The 25,046-nt window shown below is 34.2% G+C and overlaps 1 protein-coding gene across 1 annotated transcript in view; it reads right to left on the reverse strand.

Moving 5' to 3' along the window:
- MEOX2 (mesenchyme homeobox 2) overlaps window positions 1–25,046 on the reverse strand; it is a 64,320-nt gene that overhangs the window by 15,916 nt on the left and 23,358 nt on the right. Inside the window, exon 2 of the mRNA XM_047094755.1 lies at window positions 260–432. Within this exon, the coding sequence (XP_046950711.1) occupies window positions 260–432 (173 nt within the window). The remainder of the gene's footprint in view (window positions 1–259; window positions 433–25,046) is intronic.

Below are 25,046 nucleotides of genomic sequence, written 5' to 3' on the forward strand. Positions count from 1 at the left end.
AAACAATTACAGAATAAAGAATAATTCCTTCAACTGAATAGATATAGTTTCCTATAGATATAGATATAGTTTTCCTAAAAACACTGCCATTTTATCCTTAATTTTGTCATTTTGCTGGGCCCAAATATCATGGAATAGAACACCTGTCTTCCATATGGTATTTAAGAACCACAAATCTAGATATTTCAAAAATGGCAAGAGAAGACTGTTGATTCAATGCAATTAAAAATATCATAATCACAACAATATCCAACTTTACCTGTCTTTCAGTGAGATCCAAATTCACTGCTATCTCATATCGCCTCAGTCTGGTCAGGTAATTATGATGGGCAAACTCTGCTTCAAGTTCTCTGATTTGCTCTTTGGTAAAAGCTGTCCGTTCCTTCCTGGGTTTGCTATTGACTTCTGACTTATAATTTCCTTCCTGGGAATCTGAAAAAAAGAAAAAAAGTAAGAAAGAAGTAGATTTGCTTCATTCATTCAAATGCATTCAATCACAACATTCATACCAGAAGCATTTATTGAGTAACTCCTTTTTTCAGGTACTGTTAGAAATGGGAAAAATACAGCAAAGATAGTTAAGGCTGATCTCACAACAGGATAAGACACACTTCTTATTTTTCAATCTACGCTCATGTGACTCACAGCCTAAATTCCAAAATATGAACAAAAATTTTAATTGCTCCTAATATGCTATTATAATGAAAAGATCAATATATAAAATAAACCATTTCTAGGAAATAATTTTAGATATAAATTTATGTCTAATAAGTTGTTTAACATATATACAGTTGGGATCTAAGTACGATTAAATTTTGTAATTCCTAAAAAAAGTGTTGACTTAGTTTATGAACATTTAAGCAATTTAAATGTTTAGCAACTGGACCATAAAAGTCAGTTCAAGCTCAAAGCATACATATGAATGTGTTCTACTGATCTTTTAATTTCCATTTAAGTTCAGCCTCTTCAAGTACAATAGCATTGCTATTCTTTAATTTTGTACAATAAATATTCCAATGTGGAGTCTATAAATAAAATTGTGTTCATATAACTCAAAATATGCAAAGTATTATAATGTTTTTTCATCATATATGAGATAAACATAAGATGCACAACACCTAACAAAAGCTATCCAAACACCAAATCTTATAATGCCATGTAGAAATAATAATAATTTAGGGTATATTATTCCATGTTTCTTCCTAGGAGTTTAAGACATAATTAACATATAGTATTTCACTTATCCTCATCATATCCCTGAGATGTATGTTAGAAGACATTCTTAATATACCGAAGAACACATTGTGTGCCTATAATGCAAAAAAAATCCACGTGTTTAAACGAATAACAGGTAATTGAACCAGCTCTAGTGATTCATGTTGAATCTATCTTCAGGAAATAGCAACATAACAAGGTAAAGTGGTGTGTTTGTGCTCCCTTAAAAATCACTTCAGTTCTCTATTTTTGAGCATGTACACACAAATTGTGATGTCTTTATCAGATGGAAGTACAACGAACTCTTCTTGAGCACAAATGAGACAATAAAGGAAAATGATGGTTAATCAAAGATTACAAAGAGTGACATTTTATTTTTTAAATTGACAAATGTAATATGGTATACTTTAGGAAAGATCTTTTTGGTTAACATTCAAGGGCAAGAAACATTTGTTTCTTCATTCAATGATGCTTAAATATGCTAAGTACTATGTGAATTTATATGTATGTAGTTAATTATGTTAAGTACTATATATATATTATTAGTATTTAATACTAATTTAATATAATATACATATGTCAGTGTTCTTTTCTGTCTGTCTGGAAAGTCCAACCGAAGTCAAGAATTCCCTGCATAGTGGGAATCCGCTAGACAAAGTGCTCTAATGTGAACAGTTTAGTTCTGATTCTTTCTAGAATCTTGTTTGGCCAGATGTAAAGCTGTGTAGATCCAATAATAGCAGCAGCTACAGAAAGCCTGCATCAAAATATTGGGACACTGGCCATTACTTTGCTTCTGAGGGATCACAGAGTATGATTCACCGATGCAGTGGTGCAGTCAGAAATTCCTCGGATTTCAGTGACCACATTTCTGGGCTTACCCCTGTGTGGACACTTACTCCTGTGTTGACTGGTTCCTTACCTTGGCAGAGAAGGTAGGGCTTTATCCAAGGCAAAAATGGTTTGTGACATGTCACATACATGTTGTACTTTAGAGTAAGCCACTAGGATCATATATAACTTATGTAATAGATGATGTGTCAGCTCTCAGGTAGGCCGTGTGCACACATTGCCAACTTACCTGAATCAAAGTGGAACTGAAGTCCATCATCCCCCCCACTCTTTTTTTTTTTTTTTTTTTTTTTTTGCTATAGATTTACCAATCTCTTCATCTTTGGAGCATTTAGCTATTCTGTGTGAGTAAATCTTCTAGATGACTGAATTCTTTTAATTTAATTTTTCCATTGGCTGTCCTGACAGACTGGAAACCCAGTCACAGACTAGAATATTCAGAAGTCCCTCGCACAGGATCTATGTTCTCACGTGAATCAAAAGTTTTATTGCCAATTTGGAACCATACTCAGTCTAAAATCTGAAGCTGATTATTCTTTATATGGGGACAATACTCTTATCCTTTCATTAAAGCAACTCTGGAAACTGACAGCAAAGTCAGAACATTTTTTCTCATGAGCATTACAATTTGAATGATTCATGGTTAACACAGTCCCTTACATAAGCATGAATGAACAAATGCACAATGAGGAAAGCCTATTAATTTATATTTATTTTTGAAATACTTTAACCTTTGTAGTATTCAAAAGTGCTTAAAAACCAACACACACACACACACACACACACACACACACACACACAAATTAAAAGCACACAAAATTTGGGCCAATGCTTGTTACGAATGGTCACTTGAGTAGATCTATATACATGCCCATTCTAACTAGAAATATACAACAGGAGGTTTATACATCCAGTGACTGAATTTAAACAAAAGTCTGGCTATAATTCAACATTTAAATCCAAAAGCAATTTATTGAATGCTTGAATTGCAACCAAAGTAGCTCATAGTAAAATCCAGTGACGAAAACAATGTGAACTGTGCATACTTAAATTTACCATAATCACACATGGAATAATTATACTGTAACTAACATGATAAAGAGTGGGTGTGTGCTTCCTTAATTCATCACCTAAGAGAGAGAATGCCAATGTAATTGAGGCAGCACCAACATCAATTAATTCGGTGGACACTTTCATCTGTGTATCTGTGTTTCTGTTGTGGTTTTCACCAGGTTTGCTCCCACTTTTTCTGTGCTATTGAAAACATGCTCCTTGGGACTATAATTCTGGACTTGTATTTACTATATCTTTGATTAATTTTTTTTTTTCTTGCACTTCCTGAAGCCCATCATTTGCTGACCCTAAGGCTTCTACTACTGTCACCTGACTGGCTTTTCTTTGGTGGAAAATGGGTGGGAGACTTGGACAAGGCTTTTGGCAAATTGCACACCAGCTTCCATCTGTTTCCCAGCTGTTTCAACTGAGGCAAAAATCTCTCCTTTTTCTTCAACCTCCTATATCCAATGCCAAATGGTAGGTGTTGGGGGTGGGGGGGTGGGATCTGGAAACTGCCTTACTTTCTTCCCTACAACCACAAACAAAATGTCACCATCTGTACAGTATATTCCAATGTAAAAGATTACAATTGTTGTTTCTCGTCTCAGATACTTTAATGCACATGTGGGTGCACTCTCACACTCCCTCGCTGCTTGGAGGAAATGTTGACTTATGTGTTCAGGTAGAGCTGGCGGTCCCAGTTCCCTAACCTTTTGCTCCCTGGGACTATGCTAATGGAAGAAGTCTGCAATACTTCCGTGGAGGATAAAAATTGCCCTCCAAGGATCATTTCTGTCTAGCATTTAGAACTTCTCCACATGTGACTTTTTATTTCCCCTAGTACAAGGGGATGCCAAAAGATAATAATGTTTTATTGAAGACAAGTAATGTAAGGGCTTGGTCTGTTCAGTAGTGGCACAGAATGCTTTTTAGCAAAAGAGAAATATTAAAGTATGATTGAGTATATTTTTTTGGCTACCCTGGGTAAGCTTATTAACTTGTTTAAATGAAGAACATAATTTACCTATGTCTGTAAAATATCAAAATGTAAAGGAATGTCTCTATAGCTTAGACTACAATGAATATTTGTTTCATATTCTGAACGAAGAATGAATTCTAAGCCACAGCCTATTTTAGTCCTTTGCAACTTCTCGTATCAATGTTTTGTTTTCTATTCAAAATGACAGATATTCATTTATTATTAACAAAGCTGCACAAATAGTTGGCACAGGAAGCTATAATTATCTTTACATGGGCATAAGGATTGTGGATGGAGATGGGGAAATTTATAGAATAATCCTATTGATGCTAGTAATTTTCACATTTAAATGGGAAATAGACTTCCTTATGGTAAATTATCCAACTTGCCACTCCAGCTTCTAAATGGGTAAGAATTTCAACCTTTCCATATTTCTTTTTCCAGAGTGAACAACCTTCCTCAGGGGTTCTTAAATCCACTTGCCTATCTACGATCCACTCTCCAGATTTGAGAACCATAGCCTTAGTGAGTTACTATTACTAATGAATGTGTCTGTTATACACTGAGATGTTACAGGAAAAACAGGATTGAAAACCATTATACTAAATCCACAATAGAAATATGCACTGAAAACATCCACTATTTCTTGCGCCTTTGATGTGAAAAACATACAGCTATAATAACAGCTTCTTTTTACTTACAAAGCAAACCCAAATTTCAAAGTTTAAAAAAAAGGAATTTCCATTTTTTAGTTTAGTAACAGCAATAGTAATGTAATAGTTGTATTCAACATGCAAAAATAATTCTATGGGTTGGACCAGTGATTGTCAACTGGTTGATGTACTTTTTCATCATCCAGCCTTCCTGCTCACTGCCTCTTTGATTATTGATGGGATTGTCTAATATGCTCTCAGGGATGAAGAAAGTCAGATAAATCCCAGTTTAGTGAAATTGAAGATATATTCATTTTTTATTATATCTGTATATCCAACTATATGTTTTGAATAAATAATTTAGAGCATACCTTGCTTATTTCTGTTAAAGGCATTTAGATTCTTACTTGGTGGGCTATATTGAAAGATTCACTGTGTATAGCTAAAAATTTTATGTAGTAGAATAGTTACTATTATGTAATAGTAAATCTTAGTTTACAGATTTGACTGTCTCCCATTACACTTCAGCTTATTTTTATACAACTAATTCTTAAAATGAGATTAATAAAAATTAGCATACATGATTGTGTCAGTATTTATCAATAGCTGCTTATATCAGCAAATATTACAATAGTAACTTATTACACAATCATGCTATATTATGTAATGACAGAAAGGAGAAAAGAAAGATGTAAGATACTTTATAAAATATATATATTTTTAGGTCACATTTTAAAATGAGAGAGATAGAGACATAGAGACCTAATAATAGCACAGGGTTGTTCCTAAATTGGTCCCAATTTAATAATTTAGTGCAAGTATGGACGTGAATAATTTGAAAACATAGATCTCATAATTTGCATGAAGAAAATATTCAGGTTACTAAAGTCATCCACAACATATATGTAGATGGTTCCGCAAAGTAGGTAATGATCTTCCTTGGCATTGTGTTCCATTCCTAGAATAAACTTACAAATGTAACAAAGTCCTTCTCTTTGCTTCCTCTCTCCTTTATAATTTTGAGATAATGGCAGTTACAGGAATTTTAGCCAATTTAAAAGAGTTCCCTAGTTTTCATTCTTTTTTATGGCTGAGTAATATTCTATTTTATATATATCCCATATCTTTATGGGATATATATAATTTTATTATCTATTTTATATATATCCCATATCTTTATGGGATATATATAATTATCCCATACCTTTATTCATCTATGGATGGACATTTGGGTTGCTTCCATATATTGCCTATTGTAAACAGTACTGCAATAAACATAGGGGTGTATAGACCTTTTTGAACTGGTGTTCTTATTTTCTTTGGGTAAGTACCCAGTAGTGAAATTATTGGATCATATGGTCATTTTGTTTTTAATTTTTTGAAGAACCTCCATACTGTTTTGCAACAATGTGGATGGACCTAGAGGGTATAAGGCTAAGTGAAATAAATCGGAGAAAGAAAAATACCATATGATTTCACTCATATATGGAATATAAAAACAAAACAAATTACAAAGAAAAAAAGTCAAACAAACAAACAAAAACCAGACTGTTAAATATAGAGAACAAATTGGAGGTTACCAGAGGGGAGTTGGGTGGGGGTAAGGGGAAAGTGGGTAAATGGGATTAAGGGTACACTTATCTTGATGAGCACTGAGGAATGTATAGAATTGTTGAATCATTATATTGTACACCTGAAACACTTATGTATTTGTATGTGTTGTGTGTTGATAGTACTTGAATAAAAAAAATCATTGAAAAAATAAAAGTTACCTATGTAAAAACTTCTAATGTTTATTTTTGAGAAAGAGAGAGAGACAGAGCACGAGGGGGAGAGGGGCAGCAAGAGAGGGAGACACAGAATGTGAAGCAGGCTCCAGCCTCCGAGCTGTCAGCACAGAGCCCAACACGGGGCTCAAACCCATGAACCATGAGATCATGACCTAAGTCGAAGTTGGACGTTTAACTGACTAAGCCACACAGGTGCCCTAAAAGTTATCTATTTAATAACTCATTTCAATTTCTTACTTTTTGTGCCCATCAATATATGAATCCATTTTTACCTTACAGCCTCTTCTTAGCAGAGTTCCTTTGTTTTTAAACAGTGACATGTTAACAATTGATTTTAATTTCATTACCTTGCCCTTCTTATTTTTTATTTACTATGTAGTTTTTTCTTATAGTAAGAAGATGTCAGCCTTATGGTTCTTCCTCTGTGACATAAATACAAAATAAAATACACAAACAACTAACAAGTTTTTATGAAATTAACATAATTAATATTGTACAATTCCACATATATTTAATAAAATAGTAATTTTGATTGAAATGTAAAAAGAAGCCAAAGACACACAAAATAGGAATACAATGCAATTTCCTTCAGTCAAATTTAGCAAAGTCTTAGCTCTCACCAGCAAGTTCAAAGTATTTAATACAAAGACAACACCATCATATGTCTTCCGGGTAACTGTAAACTTCTTCAATCTTGCTAGATGCTTCTAGTATTAGAAACTGGTTACAGATGCCCAGAATTGACTTTATGCTTCTTGTGGTATCCCAGAGAGAAAACATAAACTACCAAAATATCATGGCCATCTGTCCAACAAAACAAGGCACACGTACATGTTTGAATTGTGCCTGCTAGCAAAGGAGTTCACAACAATCACCATTCGCACCTCCAGTGGAATCCCTAGTGAAAAGCTGATGACATACAGCATTCCATTATATTTTCCTGATTATATTAATTTAAAGAATGCACCCTTCCTCTGAGGTCTCATCAAACGATCTTTATTCTTTTCCTCCAAGGCTTATTACCACATGCTGTCACTACACGGATCCTTTATCTCCTCAACTAGAATATAAATCTATGATGCATACTACTGTTCTCATTTATTCAGTAATTGAAGGCAAATATAAAGACAATCTGGGGTGCCTGGGTGGTTCAGTTGGTTAAGCATCCGACACTTGATTTCAGCTTGGGTCATGATCTCGTGGTTCATTAGTTTGAGCCCCACATTGGACTCTGTGTTGGCAGTGCAGAGACTGCTTGGAATTCTCTCTCTCTCTCTCTCTCTCTCTCTCTCTCTCTCTCTCTCACTCTCTTTCACTACCCTGCTCATGCTCTCTCTTAAATAAACTTAAATTAGAAACAAGTATATAAAGATAATATTGGCATTCACATTTACATCGTAATACATGCAGACACACTAGACAAGGTCATGAAGAGGATGTATACCTCCATATACGCCCCCCCTCCATTTACCTTCCATTCAGTAAAAATGTCAGGAAATGGCATGGAGTTACATGGTGTTGAAGAATACAAAGGGAGAAACTCTTTTCAGAAATTAGAGGCAAGAAGTAACTTGGCAGTGCCAGAGGAATCGTGACACATCTAATTGACAACTGTCAACAGGGCAAAAAGTCCTGAGATCTCTTATGACTTCAGAAAACACCATATAGCTTTTGCAGTGAGGTACCAACAATTCGGTACCAATTCTGCTAGCAGCTTGGTAAGTTCCTTGGGACATGTAGCAGGAGAGCTTCCAAAAAAGGTTTATTTGTGTGTGTGTTTCATTTTGTTTTGTTTTTATTGTGGACGACAAGCCTACATCTTCTAAGAGTATGAGGGCTTGTTTTTTGCTATGATTCTGAGCCTTTTTTGTCCAGTCACCACAGTGACTCTAATACATTTTTTAGAGAAGTAAGTCTTATAAGTGATTGAGCTTGTTTTTATCTTTAAATCTCCTTTGTTTCTCTGAACTCTAGACTCCAGCTAATCTAAGATTAAGAAGTGTGCTTTATTAATCTTCATATTCCCAGTACTAAGCACCTAATTCTGAATCTCTGCTGGATCTTTGATTTTCAAACTTTGGTTGTGGATTATGATTCCAGTCATAACCCTAAAGGGTTTTGTTCTGTTATTAGAATTTAAATCACCTTTAGCTTAAAGAGAAAGCATCACAGCAATACTACTTATATTAACTTCTCAAAGCACTTACTACCTCAATTAATAGTAGATAAACATGAGAAATATCACTTTCATTTTGTATCTATAATATCTCTAAACATGTTCAGGTAGAAAAGTACCAAATCAGTGTCACTATTGTAAAATTTAAAACCAAGGAGACTGAGTATTACACAAGTGAAGGAACAGACTTCACACAGATTATAGCTACAACCCCCAGCACTATTGATTGATATGTTGGACTGGATAATTCTTATTACATTTATGTCCAGTGAAATATGCACAAATTCAAGATGAATGGGTGGTGATAGCTAGCCTGGGCACTGTGAGATGTTTAGCAGCATTCAGGTTTGTACTCAGGATATGTCTATAGCAACCCTCAAGCCCATTTTAGCATTGTTCAATACTATATAGGACTTCAGTTCAACTAAAAATCCAGATAAACAGGGGCACGTAGGTGGCTTGGTTGCTTATGTGTTCAACTTTTGATTTCAGTTCAGGTCATGATCTCAGGGTCCTGAGATCAAGCTCTGCATCCAATGAGATTGAGCCCTGTGTCAGGTTCTTTGGGATCAGCTTGGGATTCTCTCTCTCCCTCTCTTTCCACCCCTACCCTGCTCATGTTTTTTCTCTCTCTTTCAAAACACTTTAAAAAATAAATAAATAAATCTTTTTTTGCCATTTTCCTAAGCTATACTTCTAGAAATGTGTCAACAGATTTCAGAAGAGTATTATGTTTTTATAATACATCAAAGCATAGTTAATACTAGTTTAATTATTCTATTAAATATGTTTAGTTAATTAATAAATTTGGATTTAATTAATACATCTTGATTTAATATGCATGAATTTTAGAATTTGAATAGATTCTTACAAATCATCTATTTGTAAACCTGCTCTATTTATAGGTGAGAAAAATGAGACTCAGGGTGACTAAAGGGTCATTGAAGGTCTCATAGTGTCACACAATGTTTCTAGGCCTCACGTGTCAACTGTAAAAATAGACATAAGTACATTTTCAGAACTCCCTAAATACCCTTTGCATACTGCATGGCCTTTTCAAAAAACAAAGATTTGAGAAATACCACCCTTTAATTGTGATACTAAATAAGGCTATGAAAGCTAAATCTACACAGAGTCTTTATTACCCAAGATGCCAAATGAACAGATGTTAAGAGCATAGCATAGTCTTTGCCACTAATCTGCTTATTCAGTCACTAAACTTCCTTTTCTCTCATCTTTAACAAATAATTAAAGTGTAGGGGATTAAATTAAGTAAATCAGTTAGCACAGTGCCCACACATTGCAGGCACTCAATACTCAGTTGCAAGTTCTAGCCATTCTCAAGGAAGGACCCTAACATTGTACTCCAGGACTTCAGTAATTGACAGTGATAGGTTGATAGAATGAGGATTTAGAAAGTTCGTTTTTTTTTTAACTGTAGGAAAATTTTGTTCTGAAAACAGAACTCAACCTAAAACCTACTAAGTTTAGAATTTACATAGTAACCAGCAAACTTCTATTTTACATTGAAAATTAATGAAGACCTTAACATATCTGTGTCACTTTTGATTGTCTACAAATGAAATAAGCAAGGTTTAATTATGATTTTCCAATGAAACTGGTGAAGTAACAGTTTATAAGGCTCAGAGGGATCAATGTCTAAATTTCTGCTCAGGGGGATTTAATAAACAAATAAACCCACTCTCTTAAACACTGTGCACATATTTATTTATTTGGAAATATTTTCTCCTAATAATTTTCTTCATATAGAGGGTTTGAGAAGTAAATCACTTAGTTATTATTTAATCTCAGAAATAATCATATTAGAAGATTAAATGCAAATAATTTACAAATTGATTTTGCTTTAATTTCACAGTAAAAAGGAAACAAAGATAATAAATAAAGGGCTCCGGGGTGGCTGAGTCAGTTAAGCATTTGACTCTCGATTGTGGCTCAGGTCATGATATCACAGTAGTGAGATCGAGCTCCATATGGGACTCCATGCTGGGCATGGAGCCTACTTAAGATATCCTCTCTCTCTCTCTCTCTCTCTCTTCCCCCCACCCCTACTCATGTGTGTTCTCTCTCTCTCTCTCTCTCTCTCTCTGTCTGTCTCTCAAATAGATAAATAATATATAAAAGTAATAAAATAAAAGCAATCATAAAATCCCAACCAACTAGGGATTCTGGCCCATACACTAAGCAGCAGTTAGTTTCCTTTTGAATGCTGTTGTTAGAGTTAAAAGCTTTGTGATCTATTTCTCTAGTGCAGCTGTACCAGAAATAAGGAAAACAGTCTTGGGTGACTCATGTGCACTGAAGTCAATTTGTGATTATTTTTGTAAAGGGATTTTCCCAACAGGAAGAAGTGTAAGACTTTAGAACTTACATTTATGGAACACTCTTTAAATATCCTCCACAAATAGAATTCTGTTCACAGTGACTAAGGAATATGTGCTTTCTATTAAACAAACAAATAAATAAATAAACAATCAGAGCTCTGTTATTAAATCAACGGCTTGTGATTTGATAGTTTGCCCAAATAATAAAGAATCAATCTAATGTGAGTACATTTGGGCATAGTATGAAAATGACAAACACGTGCTGATGGATCTCAAAATGTACAAGTCATATTACCCTTTTTCTTTTCATCATTGTTACTACCACTTACCACATATATATTTTGAGTTGGGAAAAACTGCAATTAAATTTACTTGAAAAAAGTCTAAAGCATGATATCTGAGTATGGGGATAAAATGATAATTGAAAAGGATTTTTGAGGAGAAAATGTTTAGAAACAGTCAGCCTAGGGGCGCCTGGGTGGCTCAGTCAGTTAAGCGTCTGACTTCAGCTCAGGTCACGATCTCACCACAGCTTGTGGGTTTGAGCCCCGCGTCGGGCTTTGTGCTGACAGCTCAGAGCCTGGAGCCTGCTTCTGATTCTGTCTCCCTCTCTCTCACTGCCCCTCCCCCACTCACACTCTGTCTCTGTCTCTCTCAAAAAATAAACATTAAAAAATTTTAAATTAAAAAAAAAAAAGAAACTGTCGGCCTATGCTATAAAGAATATGTAAGCAAAGGTGGTTGGTGGCAGAGACCAGTGAAGCCTGAATGGTGGCAAGAGTCTAAAACATTATGAATAACAGAGGAAAAGATGAGGGGCACCTGGGTGGCTCAGTTAAGCCACCAACTCTTGATTTGTGCTCAGGTCATGATCTCATGGTTCCCGGGTTCGAGCCCTACATTGGGCTCTGCACTGATGGCACAGAGCCTGCTTGGGAGTTTTCTCTCTCTCCCTCTGCCCTACCCCACTTGCCATCTCTCTTTCTCTCTCTAAAAATAAATAAACATTTAAAAAAAGAGAGAGAGTAAAAGATGAGGTCTCCATTTAGTTAATAAATATTATTCTGAGAGATGAAGGAAGAGGTTGATGTCAGAGAGACTGATTCTAGAGTTTATTTCTTGGGCAAAGAAAAGTGTGATTGATAATTGAGTCTGAAATCTGCCTGTCTATGGAGACAGGGGTATTAGCAATTGACAATATTGTTGAACCATGAAGCTCAATAATAAAGTATGATTTACATAACAATTTAAGCTATAATCCACCTTTGAAGCAGGTATCCACAGCCTATACTCTATGTAGAGAGTGGTGTGCTGTATATATGGCACACCACTATATATATATATATATATATATATATATATATTATATATATATATATAAAATATATATATATAAAATATATATATATAAATAATATATGTAATCATATAAATATAAATTATATTTAAATATAATTTATATTTATATAAATTATATTTGTAATTATATAAATTATATAAATATAATTATTATATAATTATGTAATATAATTATTACAAATATATAATTATATATACTCTATATAAATTACATATATTAAATAAATATAAATATAAGTTATATTTATATTTAAATATATATATTTATATAAATTATATTTATAATTATATAAATTATATAAATATAATTATATATATATATAATTTAATGTGTCATGTGCTATCAAATTAATCAGTCCAACATCGTACCAATCCTAAAGTAGCTTACAATCAAGGTGAGAATAAAAGCTAAAGATCAATTCTAAATATAAATCCACAAATAATTATAAGTAGATATTTGGGATATAACATCACAGCAGCTGTTTATTACAATTTAATGTTTGGTGGTGTATAACCTGTGTTTTTGTCAGATCATTTTGTGGGAAATACCTGAATAATATCATTATTACTAAATTTCATGGGAGGGACAATTATAAAAAGATACACATATATATTTGTATGTATTACAGATTCTAATCGTCTACCCATGAAGCCTTCCTTCAATCCTACATATGGTACAAAAACATTCTGTAAATCCTTAAGAATTGCTACACAGGAAAATTCTAAGAGAAATTTTTGAAAAGTCTTACATGCAATTATACATTTGACATAGAAACCCAAGAATTTAAATGCAATTATCTATACATCCATAATATTTTACATCAAATTGAGGCATTCCATCAAAACTCATGATTTAATAATTTTTTCACATGTCATAGATCACAGCCTATAGCTTTTGAAATGTTTCAAAAGCTTATGAGAATTAGATATTAAATGGCATTTAGTATTCCACTACACTGTGGAGGGAAAGGGGCTAGAAGTATCAACACTTTTGTTGTACTTAACACCTGAGAGTCAACACCTGTGTTCTACAGAAGGCATGTACAATTTATCCTAAAATGTAATTTTCCAACACACACACACACACACACACACACACACACACACACACACAGCATATTCTCTGCTTATCTTGTAATAATTTCCAATGAGTGGAAAAAAATCTTAGTATATATATTTTAAAGTTTTGCATTGATTAAACAGAATTATTATTACAATTAAAGCTGTATCAGTTTACAGCTTTACATACTGCTTAAAACTTCTACATATTCGGAAGGGAAGCATGACCACGGGAAAAGTAGCAGGAGCTTTAAGCCAGCCAACTGGAGTTGGAAATCCACTGTTGCTACTTACTAACTGTGTGGTCTTCTGAGCCTGTCTTCTGAAATTCAGATTCCCCATTTACAGAACCCACATGGAGTTGTTGTAAAGAGAAAAATTAGGGAATTTAAAGTGTGTATATCTAAGATGTAGTACCAATTCAATAATATACACCTATTTTTAATAATATTATTAAACTAAAGATGTATCATGAATCAGACTTAATTAACTGAAATTTTTACTAAATCACATTTATTAGTCTTTTAATTTTATTTGAATCACTTAACTGTCATTTCACACCTAGCCTTTACTGAAATACATCTTGATGTGTTTTTTAAAAATGAAATTGATTTTAAAAAGGAGGTGGTTTTATTTTTTTAGCTCTTTCTACCAATACATATTTTAAAAGACCCAGCTGTGCTCATAATTTCTTTGGCCAATCAGCAAGGTTTAATTATGTTTCCTATAAAAAAATAAATGGGTTTTGCAAGTCTGTATGATTTTATTTCTTTCATATTTTCTTTTTACAGCTTTGTTACTAAAAAGTGAAGTCAAAATTAAAGTACGTTTTTTGTTCTAAGCATAATTAAATGGCACTATCTTTTATTTTCAAAGTAAGCCAAATAAAAAAAAATGTATGTTTGTATGTGTGTAAGGGTATATGTATATATATTTATATTCTAAACATTTAAAATCTTTTATTTTATGTAATCACTATTGGTCACATACGCATGTAGTCAAATTCATACACATTTCTGGTACATATATAAAACATTTGTAGATTTTGAAATTTTTTACCACTTGTGCAATATTTCAGTCCCAATTGTGTACTGGTAGGTAGTGAAAAATGTCAGGTTTATACAAGTTCCCACTTTCCATGATGCAAATATTCTCACCTTAATGAATTTTAAGGTGATGTCAACTGTCATCTCAAACTTCCTGAAAATTTAACAACTGACTCCTGAAAGTCCCTACTAAAGTAACTCCTACTAAAAAGGCCCCAGCACAACATAACACCTTACTATTTCACAAACTCAATTATGGTATTCAGAAACTATCATAAAATCATGAAGAGCAATGTCTACGTAATAAAGTCTTAGAAAAGAAAGATTGATCAGGTTAAGAGTATATGCCTAGCTAATTTAGAATGGACCTCAATGACTAGACAATAGTATTTAAAGCAGTATTCTAAAGTTCATCTATAAAACTGACAACAATTTTCTATGATTCATTAATAACCCTTAATGCTGTGTTGACCTGATAATCAATTCAACAAAATGGGTAAATCACAGAGGTTATGCTCATGTTACTGTGGGCAAAGAAAGGCTAGGAGTTACCTAAATAAGTGAAAAAGATTTCTTTTTAACCTTATGCAACACACAGTAAACCACCACTAATCATAGATTATTGGGGTATCCAGCAATAATCACCACATGTAAGTGTTTTGTTGTTTAAATGAAATAATAACTGTGCCAAACCTAAAGCATAGTAAAAAATACATCATGAAGAAAAGGACCACCCTTCACTTATCCAAATACTGGAAACTAAAAGCATAGACATAGTCTCATACCAGTGAAAAGAAACTCCAAACTTCCCACAACTGCAATAATATTTTTCTTTTAAGATGGAAATTGGAATTATTTTCTCTCGAAAATATTTCTACATTGAAATTACTTCAGGAACTTATAACTTAAAACAAAGGAAAATGTAAAAAATTGTCTGGAAAAAGACAATAGAGTACCTGAACTACTGGGACCTTCAACAACGAAAGAAAACATTTCTCAGATGGTCTCTGGACTATCATGCTATTTAAAGTACTATACAATGTAATTAAAATATAAAAAGCACCTGGTCTCTAGCAAGAAGTTGGCTTACAAATAGTAAACAAAAGGAAAATTGCACAGAAACATATATAACATTCTGAGGAGTGTGTATGAGTCTTTTTGTTTCACATGCATTTAAGTGTATGCATATGGATATGTATATGTGGCAGTACTAAGGTGGGGGGGGGGAGTTTTCCTATTTTTAAGCTTACATTTCATTACAACACCAAGGAATCTTCTATAATGGGCACTTACTATGAAATATTGGAAATTAAAAATATTGTGGTTATAATTAAGTTCCATATTCGTTGCCCCACAATAAATGTTAATTAATCCACACTAAAACCCTAAGTTTTCTGGCGATGGCTATGGAAATGAAAATGCCAACAGTCTTGGCATAAAACCTCAGTGCTCATCCCTATTCATTTACCCAACAATTGTAATTCTTTATTCTCAGTTTATTTCCAGCCTCGTAGATTTCTTACGTGGAGAAGTGAGATAATACACATAAAGGTACTTCATAAACTTCCCCATAAAGAAATAGTTTTACCATAGACAAAGTTTCTAAAGCATTTTGAGATCTATTTTTACAACATAATTGTATTTTTTTTTCTTCCCAGACCTCCACTAAAGTGATATTGGCTTTCTATTAACTATCTCACAACCTATACATTTACCTCTTTCCACTCTGGAATACACTATTTCGCAACTGAAGAAGAGGTTGTCTTTGTAACACAGAAAAGTCTTAAACGTGAGTTTGATAAAGTATATCAAACTCAGTAAAATCCATGCTATTAAAAATCTGGGCTAGTAGGAATACTGTATTTAAGTGATTATGTTTTAAATGCTTGTTATATTACAAACAGGTCTCTATCACGTACTTAGTTGGCTATAAAGCAATGTCTTATTAAAAGTATTCCATGGAACATGAGGAGGTTTACATAATGAAAAGAGAAAGCTCTATAATTCATATTTGTATTTAATCACCAATTTGAGAAGAGCTCTAGTATTTTGCACTTAAATAAATCGCATTGATCTAAAATTAAAATCTGAAGTATGAAAGAATTATGATTTAGTCAATCTGTATTAAACTTTCTGCTCTAAGATAATAATTGATTTAAGTAAGTGTTTCTCTTTACTACTAGCTCATTATCCTCAAGGTACTATATAGAATGCTGTTCATATGTCAAAAAGTATTTGCCACACTAAATGAAATTTGGCTGCATATTTTATGTTTATATACACGTGGGTACGCACCAAGAAACAAATATAACAAATATATTTGCTATATGATAAACCATTATTAAACCTTATACTTTAAGGTTTATAAATAAGACTCAAATATTAGAAAAATTCCTTAATTTATGTATTTCAATAGTTCTATGAGAAGGAAGTTTTTAATAACATAACCTGAGGTCTTTTCTGACTGTTATTATACTCTAAAAGCATCAAATGAGGTTTTTGTTGAGAAGAAGAAATCAACACACAATTCCCACAATCCTATAATACTTAAACATGCATAAAATGAGTGTTGGAAGAACACTGTCAATGCTCATTTTTACCAATAATCCAGGTTTGCTTCATGAAGTCACCATAACATTAACTCAGTGACGTGTCTGTGCTTTCCATATTAAAATTGTAAGACATTTCCAGACATATGGCTCAAAGATATGTTTTAGTAAATGCTATAACTAAATTCAACAAGCACCAAGATTCTGCTTGTTATGCAAAAGTCTACTTTGATGGTTTGATTTCTTTGTCTTCTCATATTACACCATTTCCTTCCCTTAGTAATTGTATGCATTAGCATAGCAAAATCTCAAGGATCATGATCTAGGTTCTAAAATGTAAAGACAGGAAGCCCAATTTTATGGAACATGAAACTAAAGCTGCTGTGAACAGTTATTATATCCTAGTGGCAACTCTACAAAACGGAAACTTTATAATTGTTTATAATAGCCAACAACAACAAATCACAAAAAGTGTATTATGGTACTTCACATAAAATTGCTGGAACATAATTTCTCATTTTAAAAGATAAGCATTTAGTAAAACAATAAAATTTTTAAAAGTTAATGAACTTCACTTTCTCTAGGATTACCATGTATGCATTAGCTCATCTTCTTACAGAGATATAACTTCAGAATTCCAGTTTACTTTCAAACTCTTCCATTTGCAAACCCTGTTTTGGAGAGCTCATACAACAAACTCAAATAATGGAAACATAATAATCTCTAAAGAGTTTCCTTTATTCACTCATTGAAGTGGGAAAATCTAGCCTTCAAAATGCTAGATATTAACATGTTGACCCTATCATGCCAGTGATATTCCCACAGCATTCAAATTCATCCTATGGCACGTATTTTTGAAATTAAATTAATACATATTGGAAAACAAATATCAAGAATAAGCAAGCTTTGTCTTTTTTTGTATTTAAAATGTCTTTAAGATTTAGTATAGTATTGGCTTCTTTGAATTATTATTAGCCATATGAATAATAAATGTTTACAGATAAAAAAAAGTATGGCTACTTTAAAAGATAAGACTTCATTAGCATTACTTCATTGAATAACAAGACAAAATTTAAACCATATAATCATGATATAGGAGAACGCTTTCTTCTTCTGGAAAAATGTAGTGACACATAAAAAAAATAATTTTATGCTGTTGTGGATGAGGAAAAAACCCCAGGAAAGTAGGGATCACATCACACAGTAAATAAATGACAGATTTCACTTGGAAATTTCAAGATGGCTCTCTTTTTGGAAGCTGTATAATCATTGCTGGGATATAGAGGAAAGGATAGCAGGCCAGAGATGGGGATCTGGATCCTTTATTGTTACCATTAAAATCTTACATAAAACTGTCTCCACATTCCATAAAAATGCCATAGTGCTTCAGGAAAAATATAGACCTGAGACAATAGTTTATTTTGGCTTGAACTAAAGTTCCAGAACTGAAGAGTTACTGCCAAGAAATAGGAACCAGCTTTGAGAAAAATTTAACTGACCCAGGATGCAGCGAAAGTGCTGCAGCATTAATACCCTGGTGCTTCAAGATCTGAATCAAGGGTCCTTTGTTAAGAACCATGCAACATAATTAATCATCCAGAGGAAGTAAAGAGCTTTGAGGTTGGAGTCTAGTTACCCAGGGAATTCCCTTTTCCTCTGGCACCCACTTGCCAGGACAACTATAAAATAGGAGCAGAAATGTCTCACTCTGTAAATGATTAATATAGCTGATTTACATGAAATTAAGTTGTTCACTAGCTAAGCCACAGTTGACCTGGGTTCCAGGGAGGCCCTCACACAACTCCCTGAATAACCAAAGCAAATCATCTCTGGGCTGCCCCATCTCTGCTCCCCTTACTCTTCCCTCTCAAAATGGGGAATTCTCCAAAGATTGCTTCCATAAAGAATTTCCATATCTAAAAGTTCACAATTTTCAAGTTGTCAATTACCATATGAATTCCACTCAACAAATACTTATTGAATACGTATAAACAAATTGGTAAGTAATATAACATGTAACTTCATTAAGAAGCTTATAAAAATTTGTGTGTGTGTGTGTGTGTGTGTGTGTGCGTTTGGTGAAAATGTCAGAGATTTTTTTTAATTCAAAAATAGCTCAAAACTTTAAAACTTCATGTCAGAAGAGAGATACAAACACCTATGGATAATCAAACAAGGGGAGAAAAATCACATATAATTGAAGAATCATGAAAAGTTTCATGAGCAGATTACACTTACAGTAGTTCTGAAAGAAAAGGTACAACTTCTACAATGGGAGATAGCAAAAGATGGCTTCCCAGGTGACTGGGAAGAAAATAAGAACAAAATCTAAGGTCAGAGACTGAGTAATGGGTACAGAAAACAGTAGGTATCTGTTGCACAAAGTACAGATGGGAGATATGATGGGGAAGATAGGCTGAAGCCATGTGGTGCCTTAAATGACAGACTGAGGGAATTATGTTTTTAAGAAGAAAAAAATGCTGTGTCACAGTGGTAAGGAAGAGATAGATCAAGATAGATCAGAACACTGCTGCAGACAATTTATCTGGAACACAGGGCAGGGCCTTAGTTCAGGAGAGAGCTTGAAATCCCATGGAAAAGTCAAACAGAAGACCTTCAAATTTAGACAGCACTATAGAGATTAAAGGGTGGAATGGACATGTATATTTTTCAAAACCATTCATCCTAAACTCTCAAAGTTGTTAAGCAGGTAAGCCTAAAGCTACAGATCAAAGGTTTCAAAAATCTACACGGAAGAAGGAGTGGAGAGCTCTCACCAGCCCCACCCTTGTAACTGCCCACTGGACATTCTCACGTAGTTGTCCTGCCGCCCCTGTAAGGTAACCAATTTTGTGTTAAATTCTTCCCCCAAACTAAACTAGCTTCTTTTTCCAACCTGTAATCCTTGATGGGTTTTGATTTTTTCCACTTTTCTCCATCCCCCACAACCTATTAGTCACAATGTTCTGTGTAATTTTCCTTTGAGATGGGAAACAACACCTGAATCAGATTTGGCATCTTGTACTAAGATTGCTACAATAACCGCCTAGCCCAGTGCACACTTGTTTCCTGCTTTCTAGGTATGTCAGAATTTGCTTTTATGCTGCCTTTTAAAAGTAAGTTCCTATTGTATCAAGGAAGGTGTCATATACCAAAATGATGCTGGTCTCATTACTGTATCTCAAGAATATCTCGGGGCGCCTGGGTGGCGCAGTCGGTTAAGCATCCGACTTCAGCCAGGTCACGATCTCGCGGTCCGTGAGTTCGAGCCCCGCGTCGGGCTCTGGGCTGATGGCTCAGAGCCTGGAGCCTGTTTCCGATTCTGTGTCTCCCTCTCTCTCTGCCCCTCCCCCGTTCATGTTCTGTCTCTCTCTGTCCCAAAAATAAATAAACGTTGAAAAAAAAATTAAAAAAAAAAGAATATCTCAAACCAATTCCATCTCCTGCGAACACAATTATTTATAAAATGTACACTGAGTGCTTCCCATGTGCCATAACTGTGCAGGGTACTGAGGGGACACAAAGTGGAGTAAGAAATCATCCTTGCCCATAAGGATTCACAGTGTTGGGGAGGGAGAGGAAGCAGGAGACAGACAAAGAAAGGGAGGGGGAGAAAAAGGAGAAGAAGAAAGAGAAGGAGGAGGAGGAGAAAAAGGGGAAGAGGAGGAGAAGGAAGAGATAGAGACACACAAAAAAACATGGATTCCAATTATTCTTTTCTTTGCACTTTCCTGTGCTTAGAAATTTGAAATATAAAATCAAATTGACTAAAAAAAAAATAAGACAATACAATGAAGAAAATGCTAATACAACAGAGGGATTTCCACTGTGGTTTGAGAAGAGAACAGAAGCTCTCACTGCCTGATTTTAGCTAAGAAGAAATACCACATAAGGCAAATGTAAGCCAGAATATGGAAATGGAGAAGAGTTCTCCCATAAGAGAAACTGGGAATTGAATTAGGATCAGAGTGAACAGAGGACTTGATAGAGCACCTGGGATGTACTGGGAAAATTGTGTATCTCAAAGTGCTAGAAACAAGGATGTGGGGAAAGAGGGGAGAGGAGGCCAGGACAAGCCTATGAGAACGTTTGATTTTTATGTTGAGTGTTTTCTCTTGATAATAGGAAGCCACTGATGGTTTCAAAACAGGGAGTAAAGGATTGATTATTTAATGTCTAATTTTTTATTATAAAAATCTTCATGTTACTATCCAGGGTAGTTAAAGGCAGGGATCATTCAATACATCATCACCAGTAACAGTGTACAATAGGCACTGAACAAAAACCAACCAATTAATTCTAGCATAATCTTGATAGTCAAAGATGATAAGCTACTGTTTCTGGTAAAGTTCCAATTCAGTATCATTTCTAATCTCTAAAAACAGGGAACTTTTTAAAGAATATAATAATTCTACAGTGTTCTTAATGTTGGCATAATAATAATAATAGCTAATTCCTAAGTAAGTGCTTATTATATGCCAGGCTTTATTCTAAGCACCTGCATTTAATGACTCAAGTAATATCTCATTTCAATAGTAAGGAAACTAAGGCAGAGAGATATTCACTAACACATGCAAAGTCATAAGGTCAGCAAGGAACAGAGCTAGGCTTTAATCCTTAGAAGTCTTCAAAAGCTGTGCTCTTAATCATTGCACAAGACAATATTGCCCAAGTATTCTATTTTTAACCCATATCAAAAGACACCCTACTAAAGAAATGCAAAATAAGGAGAAAAGACCACGGTGAGTACATTTAATGGCTTGTACCTTCCCAATCTAAAAACTTTAAAGCCATACATGATTTCAAAATTCTCAAGGTCTTCAATCACACAGGTAACTACATCATTAATAGACCTACATGATTACTTGGTAATTTTGCTCCCCCAACGTAAGACCGCTGGACATTAGCAAAAATATCTTGGGAAGAAGGAATAATCTAAAACCCACCCAGTGATTAACACATCTTCTTCTTCTCAGCCCTAGATTCTACCAACAAGGAATCTAAACAGCTTGCAAAGTACCATCTATAATAGTGTGATATTACTATTGTATATAATGATAGGACATCAGATGTCAACTGCTTTGAACCTATGGGCATCTCAGCAATAAATTAATTTTCTTTTGACTTTTCTGAAAATTTGTTTTCAAGTGCAATTATTTTATTATCATTCTGCTTAGAAGAAACTATGTTAGGTGAACTAGCTGTGAGTAGGATATTCAATGGATGTCTTTTTAGAATACTGTCACAGAGTATAAAACTATGTAATTACCCATGTTTCCTGAATACGCACACTTAATTAATTTATAACATTTTCAACAAAACATATATGACATAATGCATGGACCATATCTTATGACATTTGTAAACAATGGTCACGTAAGCAGATCTTCTACTCTCAGCCAAAAGAAATTGTTCCTTCTTATTATTAGATATTAGTGCTTTCAAATAAAGCAGCACTAATGTCTCCACATGGGAAGAGAAAATATTTACCTTGAGCATGAATAGTATCATGGCCCATACAAAACATTAAATAAACTTTATTATAGTATAGTATATATAAAGATATTCTAAAGAGCTACTAAGCCATATTTTGAATTAAATTAACCTTTTTTGAGATAATTGTTGGTTCATTTGCAATCCACAAATAACGCAAGGAGATTCCATGTACCCTTTACTCAGTTTTGCCAGTCGTAATCTTGCTAAATGAGAGCACAATATCACTCTCAGGATACTGGCATTGAAACAGTCAGGATACAGAACATTTCCATCACCATAAAGATGCCTTATGCTACTCTTTTATAGCCATTCCCAATTCCCTCTGGGCTCCATCACTTCTTTAACTCCTAGCAACCACTACTCTGATCTCTATTTTTATCAGTCTTGTCCTTTCAAGAATGCTTTATAAATGGAACGATATTGTGTATAACCTTTGGGATTAACTCTTGTCACTCACTATAATTCTCTGGAGATTCATCTAAGTTGTTGAGATTCATTGACACTTCCCTACTCTTTAAATTCTGCCCCCCTTCACAGGGTCTTTCACAGAGGAGAAGTTGTTTTGCTTGAGTAGAACAGTTATTGTCTTAAAGTATCTTGTTTTGTGAAGCTTACCCCTTTCTTGGACCTTTGCCTAAAGACAGCAAACTTCTGCTGGAGCTTTTTACGTTTGTGATTGTTGGTGTTTTGAGGTTGCTGGCTTCTTCAGCTCCAAGTCTGGGACATATAAGGCAAAAGTAAACCCCGGGAACTCACCACCATGTCATTTCTTGGGTCTCAAAGTCATTACCCATTTTGCCTTCCTGTCTCTACCTTTCAAAATCTTTTTAGCTTTGTTTTATATATAATGTCCAATTTATATATAATTATATATATATATATATATTTATATATATATATATATAATGTCTACCTTTGAGAATCTTTTTAGGTTTGTTTTATATATAACGTCCAGTGTTTTCATTTGTACTCAGTGAAAAGAATCAAGAAAAGAATATTTATTCTATCTTTCTGGAAGCAGAAGCCCCCAAAACTACTTTTAATATATAAACCTACTTATAAACTATGCAGTGGTATTTTAAAATACGAGTATAAAAGCCATAATGTTGCATCTTTTTTTTTTTTTAATAAGCAATCTATGTGTGTTTATTTGCAAGTATGGGGATTATTAGGAGAAAAGGAAATAATCTTACACTCTCATGTGTGTATACAGAATGCAGATTTCATATCTATGTCTGTTTAATGTCAAATGATGCCTAATGCATATGCCCAGAATTTTAAACACCTGGGAATAAAGTACACTGAACACTTATTATTTTTTTTTAATTTTTTTTTCAACGTTTATTTATTTTTGGGACAGAGAGAGACAGAGCATGAACGGGGGAGGGGCAGAGAGAGAGGGAGACACAGAATCAGAAACAGGCTCCAGGCTCTGAGCCATCAGCCCAGAGCCTGACGCGGGGCTCGAACTCCCGGACCGCGAGATCGTGACCTGGCTGAAGTCAGACGCTTAACCGACTGCGCCACCCAGGCGCCCCAGTGAACACTTATTTTTTAAAGTTGCATGCAATTTACAGCCGTCATTCCCCTTCTACAATTATTCAGGTACTCATTTTATTCTTTTATCAAATATTTGAACAGAAACTTTTCCCCAGACATTTTCATATGTTCTTGTAACTAAAGACTCAATCCCTGCAGTCAAGTTTAGGAGATATGGGTTAATAAATAATTTTAATGCAAAATGGCTCATTCAAAAGTAAAAGGATACACAGTAAGCTACAAGACTAATGTGAAGGAGGCAGGGAATATCTTTTCTTTTTGTTTTGTTTCAGTGAATACCTTTTCTAGGGTGAGTTAAAGATGGCTTCAAGGAGGAAGTGACATCTGAAGTGAGATTTAAAGAATGAATGGAATTTCTGTAGATGCAGAAAGAAAAGTATTCCGGGCAAAGAAAAGCAAGTACAAAATCTTACAAACACAAGAGCCTAGAGTGCCCTACCCTTTGGAAAGCAACACTCTTCTGGGGTTGAAAAATGCTGGAGAGTTGGGAGAAAAAAAAAATGGCAGGAGAGTGTGGGCTATGAGCAACATGGAATGTATTAATTGGAGGATTTTAATCAGGGCAGGATTAGATGGGTGCGCCTGAATAGCAGAAACCTGACATTATTCTTTAGATCCTCTCCACACCTCCCCACGGAAATTTCTGAATTCATGTATTATTGACATTTTAGATGCAATAATCATTTCTCCTGAGGACTGTCCTGTGCATTGGAAGATATTTAGCAGCATCCTCAGCCCCTAACCACTAGTGGCTAACAGCATTCCACACATGAAGATGATTTGTCCTTCAATACTGCCAAATGTCTCCTGGGGAACAAAATCACCCTGGTTCGAGAACAAGTGATGTCACCTTAAAGTTCCAGCACTGAGCTTCACACATAGTCAGTGGTCAATGAAAGATATTTATACCAGTG

Source organism: Lynx rufus, unplaced genomic scaffold (genome assembly GCF_022079265.1).
Source record: "Lynx rufus isolate CCGP_SWC_20201006 ecotype Redwood Valley unplaced genomic scaffold, mLynRuf1.p SCAF_4, whole genome shotgun sequence".
NCBI classification, from domain to species: domain Eukaryota; kingdom Metazoa; phylum Chordata; class Mammalia; order Carnivora; family Felidae; genus Lynx; species Lynx rufus.